Source organism: Dama dama, chromosome 14 (assembly GCF_033118175.1).
Source record: "Dama dama isolate Ldn47 chromosome 14, ASM3311817v1, whole genome shotgun sequence".
Classification (NCBI taxonomy): domain Eukaryota; kingdom Metazoa; phylum Chordata; class Mammalia; order Artiodactyla; family Cervidae; genus Dama; species Dama dama.
This window is the reverse complement of record NC_083694.1, coordinates 47651585-47667949: the sequence shown is the minus strand read 5'-3', so window position 1 is coordinate 47667949 and position 16365 is coordinate 47651585. Positions and strand designations below refer to the sequence as shown.

Here is a 16365-nt window from a genome sequence, read left to right as displayed (position 1 = left end):
ACCCCACTGGCCTGAGGTGCTCCCCAAGCCACCTTGACGGGTATGTGACAGTGACTTTGTGGGAATCAGAAAGGCTACCTGCTGGGCCACCTGCCCTCAGCCAGCACACATGCCCAGGACGTGCAGTGTCCCCAGGCTCTGGGGGCAGTTGCTGGGGACCCTCACCACGGGCAGGCTCAGCTGGCTGAGTGACCCCTGAGGCCAGCTGAGCCCACAGTGGGCTCCCACAGGAACAGCCGTGTCTGAGGCCTGTACCTTCCCAGGGCCCACACCTCCAGCTTGAAGACCTTACCTCCTGAAGATGCCTTCCTGAAGGGCTGCCCTCTGGGCCTCTGCTCTAAAGGACTGGCCTGCAGCGCTGGGCAGGGTCATCCCAGGGGCAGGATCGGCCAGGGAGTGGGACCCCCCCAGGCCCCAGCATGACCCATGTGGGAGCAGGAGAAAGCAGGAGGCAAAGCCTGGACACACAGGCCCCAGGCCAACTCCGGACAGCGGGGGTGGCAGGCCATACCCGGCCAGCTCTGAGAATGAGGACAGTGAGACCTTTTTCTCTACCTCCCAGATGGGTACCTTCTGGCCTGCATGCCCAGCAGGGTCACTGCCCCCTCCTCCTAGAAGGTGGAGCATGGCCTGGGGGTGAGACATCAAGGCCCAGCTGGCACCCCGAAGCTACTGAGCCGGATCACAGCACCCCCAACCCTGGCACCTAGGGTTCTGCCCCAAGGCCTGCCTTCCCCATGACCTCTGATGGCCACACAGGTGGGTCCAAGATTTCTGGAACTGCTGTCCTTACTTGGTTCCAGAAGCCGGTGAGCCAACCCCCCTCTGCTGCCTGGACCCTGCCCACTCGGCGCCACCTCTCCGCACTGTCCCCACCATTCCCAGGCTGCCCTCTTTCTGCTGCACGTACCCACAGGAGCTATTTAAAGCCAGCTTTGTGACTGCCTCGGGCACCCACGCAGTGAGGCCCGCCCGGGCAGGAGCCTTCTGATTCCACAGCCAGCAATCACTCCCTCTAGCCTGCAGGCTGCTATTTCTGCCCACGTGTTTACAGGGCTGGAAAGAGGGATGGGAAGGGCTGATGCTCTTTAAACGCAGTTCTGTGCTGGTGCTGTTGACTCGAGCAGACTGAAGGCCAGGGGTGGATGTAGGTTTGCAGTTGAGAGGAGCCGAGTCGGACAGGGGGGCAGTATTTCCTGCAGGGGCACCCGGGCTGGGAGTGGGGTGGGGTGGCTGGGAGGGGGCCTGGACTCTGTTTATGGGGACTGGTGACTTTCTTTGCGACCGCAAGGGCTGTAGCCCATCAGGCTCCTCTGTCCATGGAATTTTCCAGGCAAGAATACTGGAGCAGGTTGTCATTTCCTACTCCAGGGGATCTTCCCCATCCAGGGATTGAATCCACATTTCCTGTGTCTCCTGCATTGGCGGCCAGGTTCTTTACCACTAGCGCCACCTGGGCTTCCTTGTCTGTGGTCTCCTGCAGAGGCTGGGACACCTGTGTTGTCTGGGTAGATGCCCAAATGCTTCCCTGAGAGCTAGACCAGCTCTTCCCCAAGGTTGGAGGGGCCGCAGTGTCGGGGGACAGGGCCTCAGCTTCCCTCCGCCCCCACTCACCCTTCCCTCTCCCTCCCTGTGAGGCTGACAGCCTGCCCACTGGGCGGAGCCCACACCTGGGTTGGGGAGGGGGGGCATCGCTTGAGACAAGGACCTGGTGCAGGGTGTTTATTTGGGGGAAGATGTTTCCTTGGGTGGCTGTTACAGAGTACCACAGACTGGCGGGCTTAAAATTCAGAAATTCAGGGACTTCCCTGGTGGCCCAGCAATCAGCACTCTAAACTTGCGGTACCTTAGCCTGGGTTTGACCCCTGCTTGATGAGGAAGTAAGATCCCACGAGCTGCGAGGCACAGCCAAAAAATAGAAAAAGAAAAAAAATGAAGACTTGGTGCTGTCAGAGTTCTGGGGGCCAGGTGTCCAGGACCCAGATGTGGGCAGGCGGGGCTCCCGAAGGCTGATGGCAAACCTGCCCCAGGCCTCTGCCCAGCTCCCCGTGCTGCTGGCCATTGCTGGTGCCCCCGGATTGTGGATGCATCACCCCGTCTCCGCCTCCGTCATCATGTGAGCTCTCTGTGTGCCCCTCCTCTCCTTGTAAAGGCAGCTCTCATCCAATCTGGGGCCTCGTAATCCAGTGTGCTTCATCTTAAGTCATCACAGCCATGACCCTATTTCCAAATACGGTCACATTCTGAGGTTCTGTGTGGAAGTGAACTGGGGGGTCACTGTTTAACCCAGTACAGAGGATGACACCCCAGACACAGGAGCAGGGGTGGGGGGCGCAGAGGTAGAAGGGAAGTGCACAGGTGCTGGACTAGCCTGTGGACCCCTACAAAGCCCTCGGCGTGGGCCCCAAATTGTCCTTTTGAAGAAGGAGAGGCTGGGGCTTCACCACCGACTCCCACCCCCAGGCTGCCTGCCTGCCAGCTGAGTGGCACTCTGGACACTCTGGAGGGCACTTGGGGGGGCTGCTGCTTATAGCAGCAGGGGCAGTGACAGGCAGTTACCCCCATGGTGCTCACGTCTACCAGGACGGCACTGGTCCATCAAGGTGGTGTCTGTCACAGCAGCAGCAGCAAAAAAAAAAAAAAAAAAGCGAGATTTAGTGGAACAAGCCATAGTTCGTGCCGCGGTGCCACCAGCTGGGGCTGTAATCAGCCATCCTCCCCTCCTCCCCTACTGTCCCCAGCCAGCACTTCTGCTTGCTTAGGTCACCTCCTGGAGCAGCGGCCAGACCCTGATCCCCAGGGGAAAGCCTCGGTCCTTTTGCCCTCGCCAGGTGTCTGTCTCCGTGGCCCACCCTGTGCCCACAGGCCGTGGGAGCCCGAGAGGTGAATCCTGTAAAATTGAAAGAGTGCCACTCAGATTTCTGCCTGGGGCAGGGGAGAGGGACTCTCCACCTGCCACTGTCACCAATGTTCTTTGACTGTACCCTTGGGCAGGGCTAGCGGCCACCACAGTCCACTGGCACCTCTGATGGATGCGGAGCTGGTACCTCTGTGAACCAGGGTGCCTTCTCTGTCACTTGGTTTAGGGGCTCAGCCCCCCATGAGGCCACCAATTCGAGCTGAGCCAACCTGTCTGTGCCACGGCGTCCAGGTAGCTCTTAACGTTAACTTCTTCACCCTAGAGACTCACTTGGTGCTAAACTGCAGTGATCGTCCCCACTGTTGCTGAACAGGGCTGTGCTAACTTGGCAACCTCAGCAGGCAGTGGGCAGCTCCTGGCGTGTCAGCACCCTCATTCCGAGATCAGGCACCCAGCCCCCCACCTTGAGGGCCTGGTCGCACTCTGGGAGCCGCTTTCATATGTGAACCAGTCTTCATGCCAGAGGTTCTGCTCACCCCAGACACTCCCCAGCTGGGCTTTAGCACCAGGTCAGAGGGTCCAGAGGGCAGGATGTCCTCACCCCAGCCCAGACCACAAGGTCTATGAACCAGGGCTGCGGTTTCCTTGAGGCCCTTCCTCCCACTGCCATAACTGCACTCTAGTTGCCTGGATGGCTACAGGCTGCAGGGCTCTGCTCTCTCGGGACCCCAGGGTGTGTTTTCCCATCCACATGGCCACTCAGGCCAGTGCACCTTGCACTCCTTGGCAGCCCTGAACCCTCTTGATCACACTTTCTTGTTGTTTCAGTGAAAGGCCTGTCTCCTAGACCCTCTTGGGGGCCCAGCAGGTGGTGGTTCCAGTGGATTCATCCTCACAGTGCCTCCTGCTCCCCACCCCTGAGTCTTCAAGCTCCTCACACACAGCCCAGGGTCTCCACCATCATATTCCAGCTTCAGGGAGCTGCCCCAACTGTACGAGGTGCCACCTCCCTTGGATGGTCCACCCCAGTCATAGGTGAGCACTCACACCAATAAACTGTCCCCTTTCCAGCCTTACATCCACCCCATCCCCATTCCAACATCCTGGAGATGGAAGGCGGGGGGAGGGGGGCAGATTTTGAAGAGCATGAGATAGTGGGGTGAACTGTGTCCCCCAGAAGATGCCTTAAGACCTCTTTGTGGTACCTGTGAGAGTGACATTGGGAAAAGGGTCTCAGAAGATGCATTTAAGATGCAGGTTTAGAGGAAGTCCTGCTGGATTAGGGTAGGCCCAAGACCCACCCCCCACAACCTCAGTGAAGGAGAGGACACAGTGAGATGGGATAGAGGCAGGGAGGCATCCACAGGCCAAGGAGCCTGAGGGAGGGGCTGGCAGGGGTTCTCCCTGGAGAAGCTTCCAGCCTGCCCCACTCTCACCGCGGACTTCTGCCCTCGACCGTGGGAACAGAGTTCTGCTGTTTTCAAGACTCCCTGGTCCGTGGTCCTTTGTTACAGCAGCAGTCCCCAACCTTTCTGGCACCAGGGACTGGTTTTGTGGAAGACGATTTCTTCCACAGAGAAGGAGTTGGTTTCAGGATGATTCTCACAAGGAGCAGGCAAACTAGATCCCTCATGTGAGCAAGTCACAGTTTACAGTAGTGTTTCCGCTCTTTGAGGGTCTGATGCTGCCACGGATCTGACAGGAGGCAGAGCTCCCCATATGAGCGATGGGGAGCGGCTGTGAACACAGACAAAGCTTCACTCCCTCCCCTGCCTGCCACTCACCTCCCGCTGTGCAACCCGGCTCCTAACAGAACCAGTACTGGTCTAGGGGTCTAGGGATTGGGAACCCCGGATTACAGCATCCATAGGAATCTCATACGGCAAGCACCCTTTGACAAAGATATTGTTGCTGAGTCACTCAGTTGTGTCTGACTCTTTGGGGCCCTATGGACTGTAGCCCCCCAGGCTCCTCTCTCCATGGGATTTCCCAGGCAAGAATATTGGAGTGGGTTTTCATTCCCTTCTCCAGGGAATCTTCCTGACCCAGGGATGAAACCTGCTTCTCCTGCGTTGGAAGGTGGGTTCTTTACTGCTGAGCCACCTGGGAACCCTGCGTGTATTTTTAGGGACTCCCAAACAAGGGCGATACGACTAGGGGTACAAGACCCTCAGGTGGACTCACTTATATGGACCGTGAACCTCAGGCCTATGCCTCCAGTCCAGGTCTGGATCTTAGCACAAGGCCTGGCAAGGGCTCAGGTCAGCCCTCTTGAGGGTCAAGGACTGGACCTGATGTGACATCAGTACCGCCTGCCCTCCAACTGCAGGAGATGGGGTGACCTGGAGAACTTGCTGGCTCTCCCTGCCCCCAAGGCCGCAGCTGGCTCTGGACACAGCAGCGGGAGGTGTGCAAGCCTCTTCTCACCTCCCACATCCAACAGCAGAGCTGGACCCTTGGTGTCACCCTCGAGCAGCAACCCCAGGTCTCTTCCAGGACCCAGCAGTGCATCAGCCTCAAGGACCTCAGTATGTGCAGTGACCTTGGGAAGTGACCCCAGGAGGCAGGAGCAAGCTGGGGCTGGGGGGAGATGGAGGGAAAGCTGGGAGAGTGTGGTCTCCATCCCCGGAGCCCCTGAAGGGCCCCTCGCCACTGCCCTCTGAGGGTGATCAGCTGGGTCTCTTACCCCTGGCCAAGGGCCGCCCCTAGGGATGTTAACCCCCACCCTTTCAGGGTGCCCCATCCCGGGCTGAGCAGGTCCCCGGTGGGACAGTTGTGGAGAGAGGGCACTGGCTGTGTGCCCAGGGACTGTCCACCTGCTGCTGAGGATGGAGGCGAGCTGAGGGGACCTGGCTGAGAGCCAAGAACCCCCACAACTAGGAGGTTCTGGATTTCTTGTGTCACAGGTAACGTCTGCAGGGAAAATGAACGCGTTTTCTCCTGTGCCCACCCTCTACTCCCCGCCCAGTGTGGCTCCTTGGTTGAGAAGTCCTAGAATATGGAGGCTGCAGTGTGGGCTCCTGACCCGGTGCCTCTCACGTAAACTTGGGAGGTGACTCACCCACCGGGGGACCCTCAGCTGTTAAGTAGGAGATGACGGTGTGTGGTCATTGTGAATGTGAACTGCTGTAAATAATAAAAAGAATCTGCAACAGTGCTTGCAGCCTGCTTCATTCAGTTGCTGTTGAGTTGCTAAGTTGTGCCTGACTCTTTTGCAACCCTATGGACGGCAGCCCACCAGGCTCTACTCAGTAGGTGCTATTTAACAGTTGTTGTTGCCCAAGGGCACCCATCTGCCTGGCTGGGAGGCGATTAGCCAGGTGGAGGAGACCTGCAGGAGAGCTTGGCTAGTGCTTGGGTTTGTTGTTGTTGTTCAGTCATGTCCAACTCTTTGCGACCCCATAGACTGCAGCATGCCAGGTTCCCCTGTCCTTCACTATCTCCTGGAGTTTGCTCAAACTCATGTCCACTCAGTCGGTGATGCCAACCAACCATCTCATCCTCTGTCTCCCCCTTCTCCTCCTGCCTTCAATCTCTCCCAGCATCAGTGTCTTTTCTGAGTCGGCTCTTTGCATCAGGTGGTCAAAGAGCTTGGAGCTGCAGCTACATCCTGTCTTTCCAATGAATATTCAGGGTAGATTTCCTTTAGGACTGACTGGTTTGATCTCCTTGCAGTCCAAGGGACTCTCAAGAGTCTTCTCCAACACCGCAGTTCAAAAGCATCAATTCTTGGATGTTCAGCCTTCTTTATGGTCCAACTCTTACATCTGTACATGGCTACTGGAAAAACTATAGCCTTAACTGTTCTTCACTTTGTGACTAGTCACTTTGTATCTACTACTTCCCTTCACAAAGTGACTATTCACCACTTTGTCAGCAAAGGGATGTTTCTGCTTTTAAACACTAAGTTTGTCATAGCTTTTCTTCCAAGAAGCAAGTGTCTTTTAATTTCATGGCTGCAGTCACCATCCACAGTGATTTGGGTTTAGACACTCGAAATAGGGTTTGCAGCGAAGACAGTGGACTTGCAATCTGGGCTGTCTTGAAAATTCCCTGAAGACTTTTAGCTCCTGTCTAGCAGAGCAAGGGCACCTCCAGATGTTGGCCTCTTCCTCAGAGGGGGCTGCACTGCCTTCTGAAGAAGGATTAGTCCTGAGAAATGGGGGAGCCCCCTCTCCCAGCCTGGGAAGCTCTACTCCCATTTCCTGCTGGGAGGCCACTCTCCTTGGGGCTCAGGTCTCTGCACCTCTTAGGACCAAGGTGCCACCTGCCTGTCGCCCTGCAGGGTCTCTCCAAGGAGGCCTGTGCCCACTCAGCGTGCATCAACCCCTTGGGAGAAGCAGGTTGTCTGCCTAGTATAAACCCCTGGGTTCCTGGAGCTCAGGTTCATCTCCTGTAAGGGACCCACTGTGCATGCAGCGCTCACCAGGGCTGCCTCCCTCAGGTGCCCACTGGGGGGGCCCAGGTGCCCGAGTTCCTGGATGGGGTGGCCGTGGGTGTCAAGTCCTCAGCCTGGGGAGCCTGCAGCCCCACTCTGCTGGGTAAAAGGGGCCCAGGCCTGGCCTTCATGGGTCCTGGGAACTCTCTGGCCAGGCTTCCTCTCAGAGTTACCCTGAGGCACCAGGCTGGGGGGTCAGCGGGGGCATGGAGGGGCCCGCCTTCAATCTGTGCTAGACCCTCGCAGGGCCTCAGAGCCCCACTCACCCACCTGGGAGGAGTTGCGGAGATGAAGTGCCGTGTGTCCTGAGGGCATCTGTCAACTCCAGCTGCTCTGCCCGGTGAGCGCCACCAGGGGTCCGCAAGGGCTGAGGGTGCAGCTGGCGGTCCCAAGGGGACAGTAGTGAGAGAATCAATTCCTAAGTAGGTTGATAAGAAGTCCAGGGTTCCCGAGGAGGAGTGAGGGGTCTGGGGTTCTCGAGGAAGAGGAAAGAACATTTTTTTCTGCATTGCTTTGTCTTAGTCAATATAACAGTGTATTTCTCCTTAACAAGAGCCTTCTGACTAATCCTGTTGTCTTCAAATGTATGTTGTGGGAGTGGGTCTGGTAAGACCTGTCTATTGTTAGTTCTAATCTTGTTAATTTAAGATGTATGTTGTGAGAGTGGGTCTGGTAAAAGTATATAAGGCCTTAATAAGGCTAGTAAGTGGGGACACTCTCTGTCCCCCTTCTGATGTCTTGTCAGAAGCTTTCTCTGTCCCTTTTTCACTTTAATAAAACTCTGCTACACAAAAGCTCTTGAGTGATCAAGCCTGGTCCCTGGTCCTGAAGCTAAATCTTTGGAGATCATGAATCCAACATGGTTCACCGTAAGCTATCAGTAGCCAGGGCCATGCCCAGAGGAGGCTGCTGACCCTGGGTGATGATGAGACCCCAGAGGGTCTTCTCCCTGTGTAGGAAAACACCTTCCTCAGACTGATGCCTGCACACAGCCGGGTTGGAGCTTCCTGCTGGGCAGGGTCCTGCTTGTCCATCTGTTGGCCTGCCTGGGCTACTCGGCAGGGGTGCTGGCGGTGCTGCTCCTGCCTGGCCACGTGTGCTGCATTGCATGTGTGTGTGCATGCCCGAGTGTGCACCTTTCTATCAAAGGGTCACACGGAGCCTGCAGCCAGGCAGGTCACCTCCCACCTTGGACCCTACAGCTGACGGGGGGACGTCTGGTTCGGAACTGTTGGCACTTCCAGTTCTTTCCTTAAAGCAGATCTCCAGGAGCAGAATGACGGGACCTGACGATGCAGGCGTGCTCTGTGCACTTGTCTCTGGAAGGCGGACCCCGCTGCGCCTTCCCTGCTGGATGGGGGCCTTCTGCCTGCCCCCAACCCCCACCCCAGGGTTAAAGACAGCAGTTCAGAAGCAATGATGGGCTTCCAGCCTCGCCCGCCCACCTCGGGCTCCCATGGGCCAGGCTCAGTGATGTGGGGGCAGTGCAGCCAGGTGGGTCCTGACGCAGGTGGCCCACTGGGCAAGGGGCTTGGGCGGAGAGCTGGGGACCTGTCCCAGCTCTGCACCACGTCTCCCTGTGACGCCTCGTGGCTAAAATAGCCCTGGCTCAGTATTGCCATGGCGACCGTGCTGGGTGCTGCCTCCCCAGCTCGCTTTGGGTTTTAAATATAATCCCAGGCAGCTGAGGGGATGGGGGAGCGGCTGTTTCCCACAGGAGGGGGAGCACCCCTCCCCCACAGTGCTCTGATGGCTCATCTTAGGTCTCGTCCAGTGGGCACATCCAGCCTGAAGGGAGAGATGTGTGTGTGTCCCCACTGGCCTGGGTAGGGCTGATCTCAGCCCTGAGAACCTGGACAAAGCACTGGCCAACCTGACCTCAGTGTCCCCCTCTGGAGAGAGGCCATGTCCTAGGTAGGTGCCCAGGGCTGAAGCTGGCATAGGGCCTGCCCTGGGGTGCCTTGCCCAGTGATCCTCAGCTGGGTAATGGACAGCGTGAGGTCAGCCATGAGCGTGTGGGACGGGTCTGCTCTGCAGAGACCAGCCCTTGCCAGCAAAGCAGTCAGTGTCCTGCCGGTCCCCCTCCAACCTGGACACAGCCTGGACACTCACCCTCCCACCCTCTCCTCCCACTCCGCTGTCCTGCATCTGCAGACACGGCCTCTCCCAGCACCTCCAGCAGCACATGCATGTGGAAATACATGCAGGCCCACAATCATACACCACAGCACACACACACAAACTGTCTGGGTCCACAGACAAGCCTCATGGTGCCTTCAGACAGGGACCATGAGTGTAACTGGCGGCTGAGCTGAGAATGCATCCCTGTGGGGGGAAGACAAGGCTGATGCCCTCGGAGAGATAAACCTGCAGGGGCCCCTCCCAGGTGGACTGGTGGTCTGAGCATATGGTGGAGAACATCCTTAGCCCTGCACCCAGGACTCCCGCCGTGTCCAGCTGCGCCCTCTGCTGGGAACTCGCAGCACTGCGCCTGCGGGAAGGCACTCGAGGTGAGGGAGGCCCAGATGCTCCTCCACACCTGCAAGGCACTGGGTCACAATGGTGACCCACCCGATCCAAGTGCTGGCGGTGCTGGGGGAGAGACCCTCAGCGTCACCTGCAAGGAACCCCATCTAGGGTCACAGGTAGGAAACGGTGCCTCTGAGTCTGAGAGACACACGGCTGCCCAGACATACACAGACATGTCTGCATGGACATCCTCCCAACCTCCCTGCTCCCCAGGACCTAGGGCCACAGGCTCCTCCACCCCCCACTCCTCACATCCTCAGGTCCCCTGAGCAGGGTCCCTTCCAAGGCTGTGGGCAGACCCTACCGTCTCCTGTCTCTCTGCCAGGTCTGACCTGCCCTGCGCCACCTGGGTCCAGGCTCTTATCTGCACGGTCAACAGAATGAAGGAGCAGGTGAAATGAATGTTGTCACTGAGCCAGTCTCTCCAGACTGTGAGGTCCCAAACAAGGAAAGGAAGCACCTTCAGTCGTCCCCCTGACAGCTGTGTGCCCAATGCCTGTCAGCGGGTGCCTGGGCTTTCCGGTGACCTGTGTGGTCCTCACCTGGCCCTGCTCGGGTCAGTGTCACACCTGAAAGGATGACCAGACCCAACCCCCTAACTTCCAGGCTCAGGGAGATGCCAGCTCTGCCAGTCACCTCTTCCTGGGCTGCCCCAGGGCTGACTTGGCACAAATGTAGCCTGTGAACTTTGCTGAGAAAAGGGTCCCCAGGGGTGGGTGCTGAGACCAGCCCCTCGGATGGGACCACCGACCCCCCCAGTGGAGGCCTTTGCTTCTGTCTGATGGGGCTCACTGAGCATAAACTCCACCTGACTTTTACCTTTCACCTAAAAGGTCTCAGTTGTTGATATTATTTCATAAAGAACATTTATCAAAGAAAATAAGGAGGCCAGCCATGCACCAGGGGCGGGGGGCACTCTGTCTTGCTCACCTCCTCCCAAAGGGCCCACAGTGGGTGGGGCGCACATGCAGCAACCCTGCCCTGGGTCCCAGGTGACAGGAAGGGACAGAAGGCCCAGTTGGGTTTGGGAGGGGGGTCAGGGCAGGGAGGAGGTCTTCTCTGCCTGCACCTACTGCTGTCAGAGCTCCACAGTGAGCCTCTGTCACTTTTAAAACCAGCTAAAAACAACACACCTTTGTACTTTCCACTTTGGAGATAATACATATTTGTGATCATGAAAGTTTATGAGATCTTTGTGGAAAATTGGGAAATAGAGAAACTGCCCAGAGGTGAAAAGGACTGGCGCTCAGCAGCCAGGCTGTTCTCAGGTCTGTCTCCGCTGTTCCACACCCAGGCGCCAGGCGAGTCCTTTCATGACGTCATCACACTGCAGCCTGCTGGCAGGTGATCCCCAGAACAGGCCCAGGGTCCAAGGGTAAACTAGCCTCAGAGTTTCCAAGGGGTCTCCACCCACTCACTCATCATTCACTCCAGCTGTGCCAGACGCTGGACACAGCAGTGACTCAGGCTGATAGAGTCACCAGCCCGCCAACCACTGGAACACCCTGTGCCTGTGGCCGGGATGCAGGGTGAACGGTGGACACCAGGCAGGCACACCTGCCTGTCACTCACTGGGGACCAGCCCTATGCCCTCAAGGCCCTGGGGGGGTGGGAGACTCAGCGACCTCACCCTCTGGAGGCAGGTCCATTGGCCTGGGCTGCCTGGAGTTGTTTTGCAAAGCTTGTTGGGGGGTGTGGGAGGGGCTCAGGGAAGCGTTCTGGGCATTCTGGACAACCCATGTACCCTCACCAGGGCCTGGGGCTGGTTATGGTCAGAGATCCCCATCCCAGAATAGGCCTTTCCCCTCCCCCAACCCTCATGGAGAACAGAGGCCCCACCCTCCAAACCCACCTGACCCCGAGCAGACAGCGACAGCCCCCATTGGACTTCCTCACCAAGACTGGTGGCCCCAGCTTCCAGCCTCCTGGATGGAGGGTCCCACGTGGCACTCAGGTCTTCAGGCAGAGGCCAGTATCCATGGGGCCACTTGGATGCGGAGGCTCCCATCGCGGCCAGGGCTTCCCTCCTTAGAAAGGGCTCTTGTGTTTGGTGGAGCCTTGGATGGAGCAGGTCCAGGAGATAGTGCCCAGGGAAGGGCCTCGGCTGGCCAGTGCTGCCTTCAGTGGGCATCAAGGACGGGACCCACTGACCCCTCCTCCTCTATCTCCATCCCACTCTGGGGCAGGAACGTGGTGGGAGGGTGCAGTGGGGCATCTTGCCCAAGGCCGCATGCCAGGCTGGGCTGCCGATAGCCCAGGGGACACAGCCCCAGTGCTGGCCATGGGGCCAGGAGAGGGGGGCTGGGGGCTGCATCCCACACTCTCACCCCTGGGCTGCAGCTTCCTGCTCCCTCGGGTGGTGGGCGTGGAGGGGTGCCCATGGGGTGGGGCTGGGAGCAGACTCACATGGGTGTCAGAAATGTTGAGTGGGCGCTGGAAGGAAGTGTGGGTCTGGGCAAAAGTGCCACCATATACACAAAGGCCTGGAGGCGGAGGCAGCTGGGGGCTGGTGGGGATGAACCAGAATGGGGCTGGTGGGAGACAGGGCAGGAAGGCCCGGGGTCCCTAAGGATGACGGGACCACTGCAACTCCTACATCCAGAGAGATGGACATGGATGGACTTAGGTTTTAGGGAAACAGAAGGCTGATGCAAAAATCCCAGTTGGACCAGGTGGCAGCAGTGGATGTAATCACCAAACGGAGGTGACCACCCAGCACCAGGGAACTCTGAGCTGAGAATGGGAAAAGAATGGGTGGGCACCCTGAGATGGAGAAGGGCCTATCTGAGGGAGGCCTGGTGGGATGAGAGATGGCGGGGGCAGGGCGGGTGTGGTCAGCCCAGTGGGGCCATCAAGCTTGGGAACGAATCTTGAGCCTTAAGTGGACACGAGCAGCTCAAGGGCCTGAGAAGCACCAAAGGCGGAGGTGGAGGTGGTGGGGGTGCAATTCCAGGCTGCGGGAGGAAGCGGCAGAGGGAGGTGCAGGAGAGGTGGGAGACAGCAGTGTTCAGGGGTGAGTATGCTGCCAGGGGTCAGTTCAGGAAAAAGCAGAGAATTGGCCAGTGTGTGTAAAACACAGGAACTGACAGTGACAGTGGGGGACGAGGAGGGCTGAGAAAGTGGAGATGAGGCTGCAGACAGTTGTGGGGGGAGGCAGGCGGGGATTATGTTGTAAAGAAGAGCAGAGAAGTGGGCAGGTGGGTGGAGGGGTGTGGTATAGAGAAGGCTTTGTTTTTTTTAGGATGGGGAGTTCAAACCACCCTAACTAGGAGAGAGGTGGGCTGTCAACAGATTTGTGTGTCCATCTCTAGGGAGGACATAGGTTCTACGACCATAGGGACGTGGCTCTTCAGGGACACCCAGCACCGTGTGCTGGGAGGCGCCAGGAAATGTCTGTGGAATGAAAGAGTGAATGAGAAAGCCTCACACTATCCAGAGGAGGAGTTATGAGGGCTTAGCCAGGACTGGAGGCGAGAGTCAGAGGTTGCCAACGGGGTGGCGGTGGGGGAGGGGAAGGAGGCAGGCAACAGGGGGGTGGCCCAGCGGAGGACCGGACTTGATCCGGGAGGCAGGAATGCCGGGTCTGCAGATCCCCGAGCCCGGATGGGTACCTGGTACCCGGCTGAGGTCCCACAAATTGCAGATTTGGGTCCCTGTGGATGCAACCAGTTAAGGTCGTGCTCCTTAGGGAAAACCTCATCCCAAAGTTAAGGGGAATGGGCCCAGGATAGAGGCACCTGGGGGGTGGCGGAGAGTGTTCCAAAGAGACAGTCCGGAACAAACGCCCGGTGTTAGTAAGACCCAGAGAGGATGTGGATTCAGAGGCGAAGGTCTCCGGCGGCCTGGACAAACGCAGCCCTTTTGTCCCGGGCCGAGGAGTGAAGTGGAGCAGAGGGAGCAAGCTAGCGAGTGTAGCCAAACCTTCCGCACGGAGAGGATGGCCGCTGAGTCCGGACCTGCCGGCTGTGACCTTCGCCGGGCTCTCGGCTCTTTGCAGTCTGTCTCCCCGTCTCCAAGCTGGTCGAACGCAGGTCACTCATTCCGAGCGCCGTTCGGAATCCAGGGTCGAAGGGGCGACACGTTGCCGCCGTCCCCTAGCCTAGCAGCTCGCAGACTCGCGCTCACCTGAATTACCCGGACTGTGAGCTCAGACTGCTGGAGTTTCAATTCAGCGAGTCTGAGCTGGAACCTGTATTTCCAACAAGTTCTCGAGACGCTCAGCGCGGGAGCCCACCTGGGAACTGCGGCCCCGGGAGCCCACTACACCCGGGAGCAGACGTGCCGGGCGGGCAGGGGGCGCGCGTGGCCGGGCGGAGCCGGGCCACGCGCGCTCCCATTGGCCGCAGGTGGGGCCGCACCCCGCCCGACAGGTATTCCGCCCCGCGCCCCGCCATTGGGCCGCAGCTGCGGGGTCCCCCGGGGATTGGCCCAGGTGGCGGCCCCACCTCGCCCTCATTGGCCGCAGGTGCCACCGCCCCCGCCCCGGGACCGCCCGCCCCGCCGATTGGCCGCCGGCGGGGCCTTGGGTCGGCCATGTTCGGACACCCCCCGCCCCCGCGAGGCCTGACGCTAGACTCCGTGCGCGCCCCCCAGCGCGCGCCCGCCGGCCGCGCCCCCGCCGCTCCCCGCCCCGCCAGCCGCCAAGTTTCTAGAGTTGGCTGGACCCGTGTCCCTCGGTTCGTGCGCCGCGCGCTCCCTTCCGCGTTCCGCCGTCGGCCCCACCTGCGGCCCGGCTCGGCCGCTGGGGCCCCACGCCATGGCCCGAGCGTGCGGGGCGCGGCGCTGACGGCGACCGGCGCAGCGCGCAATGCCCAGCAGGACGGGCCCCAAGATGGACGGGAGCGGCGGCCGTGTCCGCCTAAAGGCGCACTACAGCGGGTAAGCGCGAGCGCCCGACGGCGGGGCTCGGCCGGGGCGGGGGGCGTGCGCGTCGAGGCGGCGCGGCCGAGTGCAGAGCCGGGCGCAGGAAGCTGCCCCCGACCGCACTGGCCGTCGGGGACCGTGCCGCCTCCGCTTCGGGAGGCCGAGGTTTCGGGGCAGCGGGCGGTGGCGCGGGAGGGCGGGGACAGCGAGGCCCCTCCGGGCCCAGGGGGTCCCAGGAGCTTTGGACGCGCCAAAGCTTAGAGACTGCCCTGGGCGATGCGGGAGCACCGGCCTCATTTGGACTTCACAGACGGAAAAGCTTGCGGGCAGGACTGGGTCAGCCTGCACCCGCCCTGCCGCCCCGACCCCGGCTCGGAGTCGCCGGCCCAGCTCCGACCGCCGCTGCCTCTCGGGTCAGTGGGTCTCTCCCCGCCCCGACGGGATTGTCCTGGGCTGGAACTTGCCCGGAGGGGCCGGTGGCGCGGAAGACGGGCACCTTGACTCTCCGCGTCCCCGGGCCCCGTGTTGACATTCTCCCTGGGAAGTTGGCCGGTATCGGTGCTCTGGATTTGACCTGCCTCCCTGTGAAATGGGGCGAACCGGCGTCCACAGGGGTCAGTGGCCAGAACCCTGGACCGGCCCCGGAGCGCTCGCTGGATTCTTGGCGGCTGGACAGCCCTGGTGGGGATGGAGGAGGCTGCAGCCGGCAGCGCTGTGCCGCGGTGTGCACGCAGAGACTGGAGGAGAATGAGGCTATTTGGCTGTTGCAGCTTTCTGCTCCTGTTGGTCTCCAAGAGCCCCCAAATCCGGCGGCTGCCCCTAGGGTCACCTCTGCGGCGTTGGGGGGTGGGGAAGCTGAACGCCACCTGCAGTTGTACTTGGTGGTTGGGCTGTAGGGCCTGGGGAACCGCAGCTCTTGACCTGGAGAGCACACTTTATTTGGGGTGTAGGTCAGGTTGTGCCTGCCCTCTCTGCTGTCCTCAGCCTGACCACCTTGGGAGCGTGGGGGTGGGGTGGGATGGGGTGGTGGGAGGGGAATTGGTGGCGGTACCCTAGAGAATAAGAATTTGTTGGGGGGGATGACTGGCCATCCCACCTGAAGAGGTTGAGGGGTCGTATCTTCTGGCCTGTCAAGGTGGACTGCAGTCTGAAGCTGGTGAGGTGTCAGCTGGGTCCCGGCCTCAGGCCTCCGCTTGTCCGAGAGGGAGGGGTGGCAGTCAAACATCAGACAGTCCTCTTTCCTGTCCGGAACCGTGGGATTGAGCAACTAGTGACTGACTGTGAAAATCAGAGCCGATCCTTAGCCAGAGGAAGTCCACACCCGGAGAGGCAGAGGGCAGGTGGGAACCAGACCCCCAGCCCTCCACCCAGGGACCAGTTCCAGTCTGCGCCCGGGGAGGGGAGGGGAGGGGAGGTGGAGGTGGACTCGGCCGGTGTCCCGGCAGTGCTCTGGGAGTGCTGGCCGAGCAGCCTGTTTAGCCACCCCTCCCCATCCACCCCAAGCTTGGGCCCCTGGAGAGTGCTTTGGTTACCTTGGGAAATGTGACCTGTTGAGTCTGGTTTCCTGGAGATGAGGCCACACCTTACACTCTTCCCTCTTCTTCCCCTTCCAACCCGCGCCCCTTCCTCTCTCCTCCCCAGCCCCCTCCTTTCCTCCCCTCCCCCTCTTCGTTCC

The 16365-nt window shown here is 59.8% G+C and overlaps 2 protein-coding genes across 10 annotated transcripts in view; one reads left to right on the top strand and one right to left on the bottom strand.

Annotated features, from left to right (window-relative positions):
- Positions 1-1713: 1713 nt before the first annotated feature.
- On the bottom strand, positions 1714-14124 carry LOC133069254 (uncharacterized). Of its 9 annotated transcripts, none has more exons than XM_061160568.1 (5): positions 13749-14124; positions 11724-11884; positions 7569-7773; positions 2768-2890; positions 1714-2610 (listed from the first exon to the last, which is right to left on the bottom strand). In XM_061160568.1, exons 1-5 carry the CDS (start codon positions 13865-13867, stop codon positions 2577-2579), a joined length of 642 nt encoding a protein of 213 aa, XP_061016551.1. In that variant the 5' UTR covers positions 13868-14124; the 3' UTR covers positions 1714-2576. The 9 variants fall into 9 exon arrangements, 4 of the variants coding, with proteins under 4 accessions (XP_061016551.1, XP_061016552.1, XP_061016549.1 ...); XM_061160569.1 differs by lacking the exon at positions 7569-7773 and having other exon boundaries at positions 1714-2220; positions 2575-2610; XR_009695827.1 differs by lacking the exon at positions 2768-2890 and having other exon boundaries at positions 1714-2220; positions 2560-2610; positions 11724-14124.
- A 427-nt stretch (positions 14125-14551) lies between these two features.
- PRKCZ (protein kinase C zeta) overlaps positions 14552-16365 on the top strand; it is a 98033-nt gene continuing 96219 nt past the window's right edge. The window contains exon 1 of the mRNA XM_061160563.1: positions 14552-14705. Within this exon, the coding sequence (XP_061016546.1) occupies positions 14635-14705 (71 nt within the window). The 5' untranslated portion in view covers positions 14552-14634. The remainder of the gene's footprint in view (positions 14706-16365) is intronic.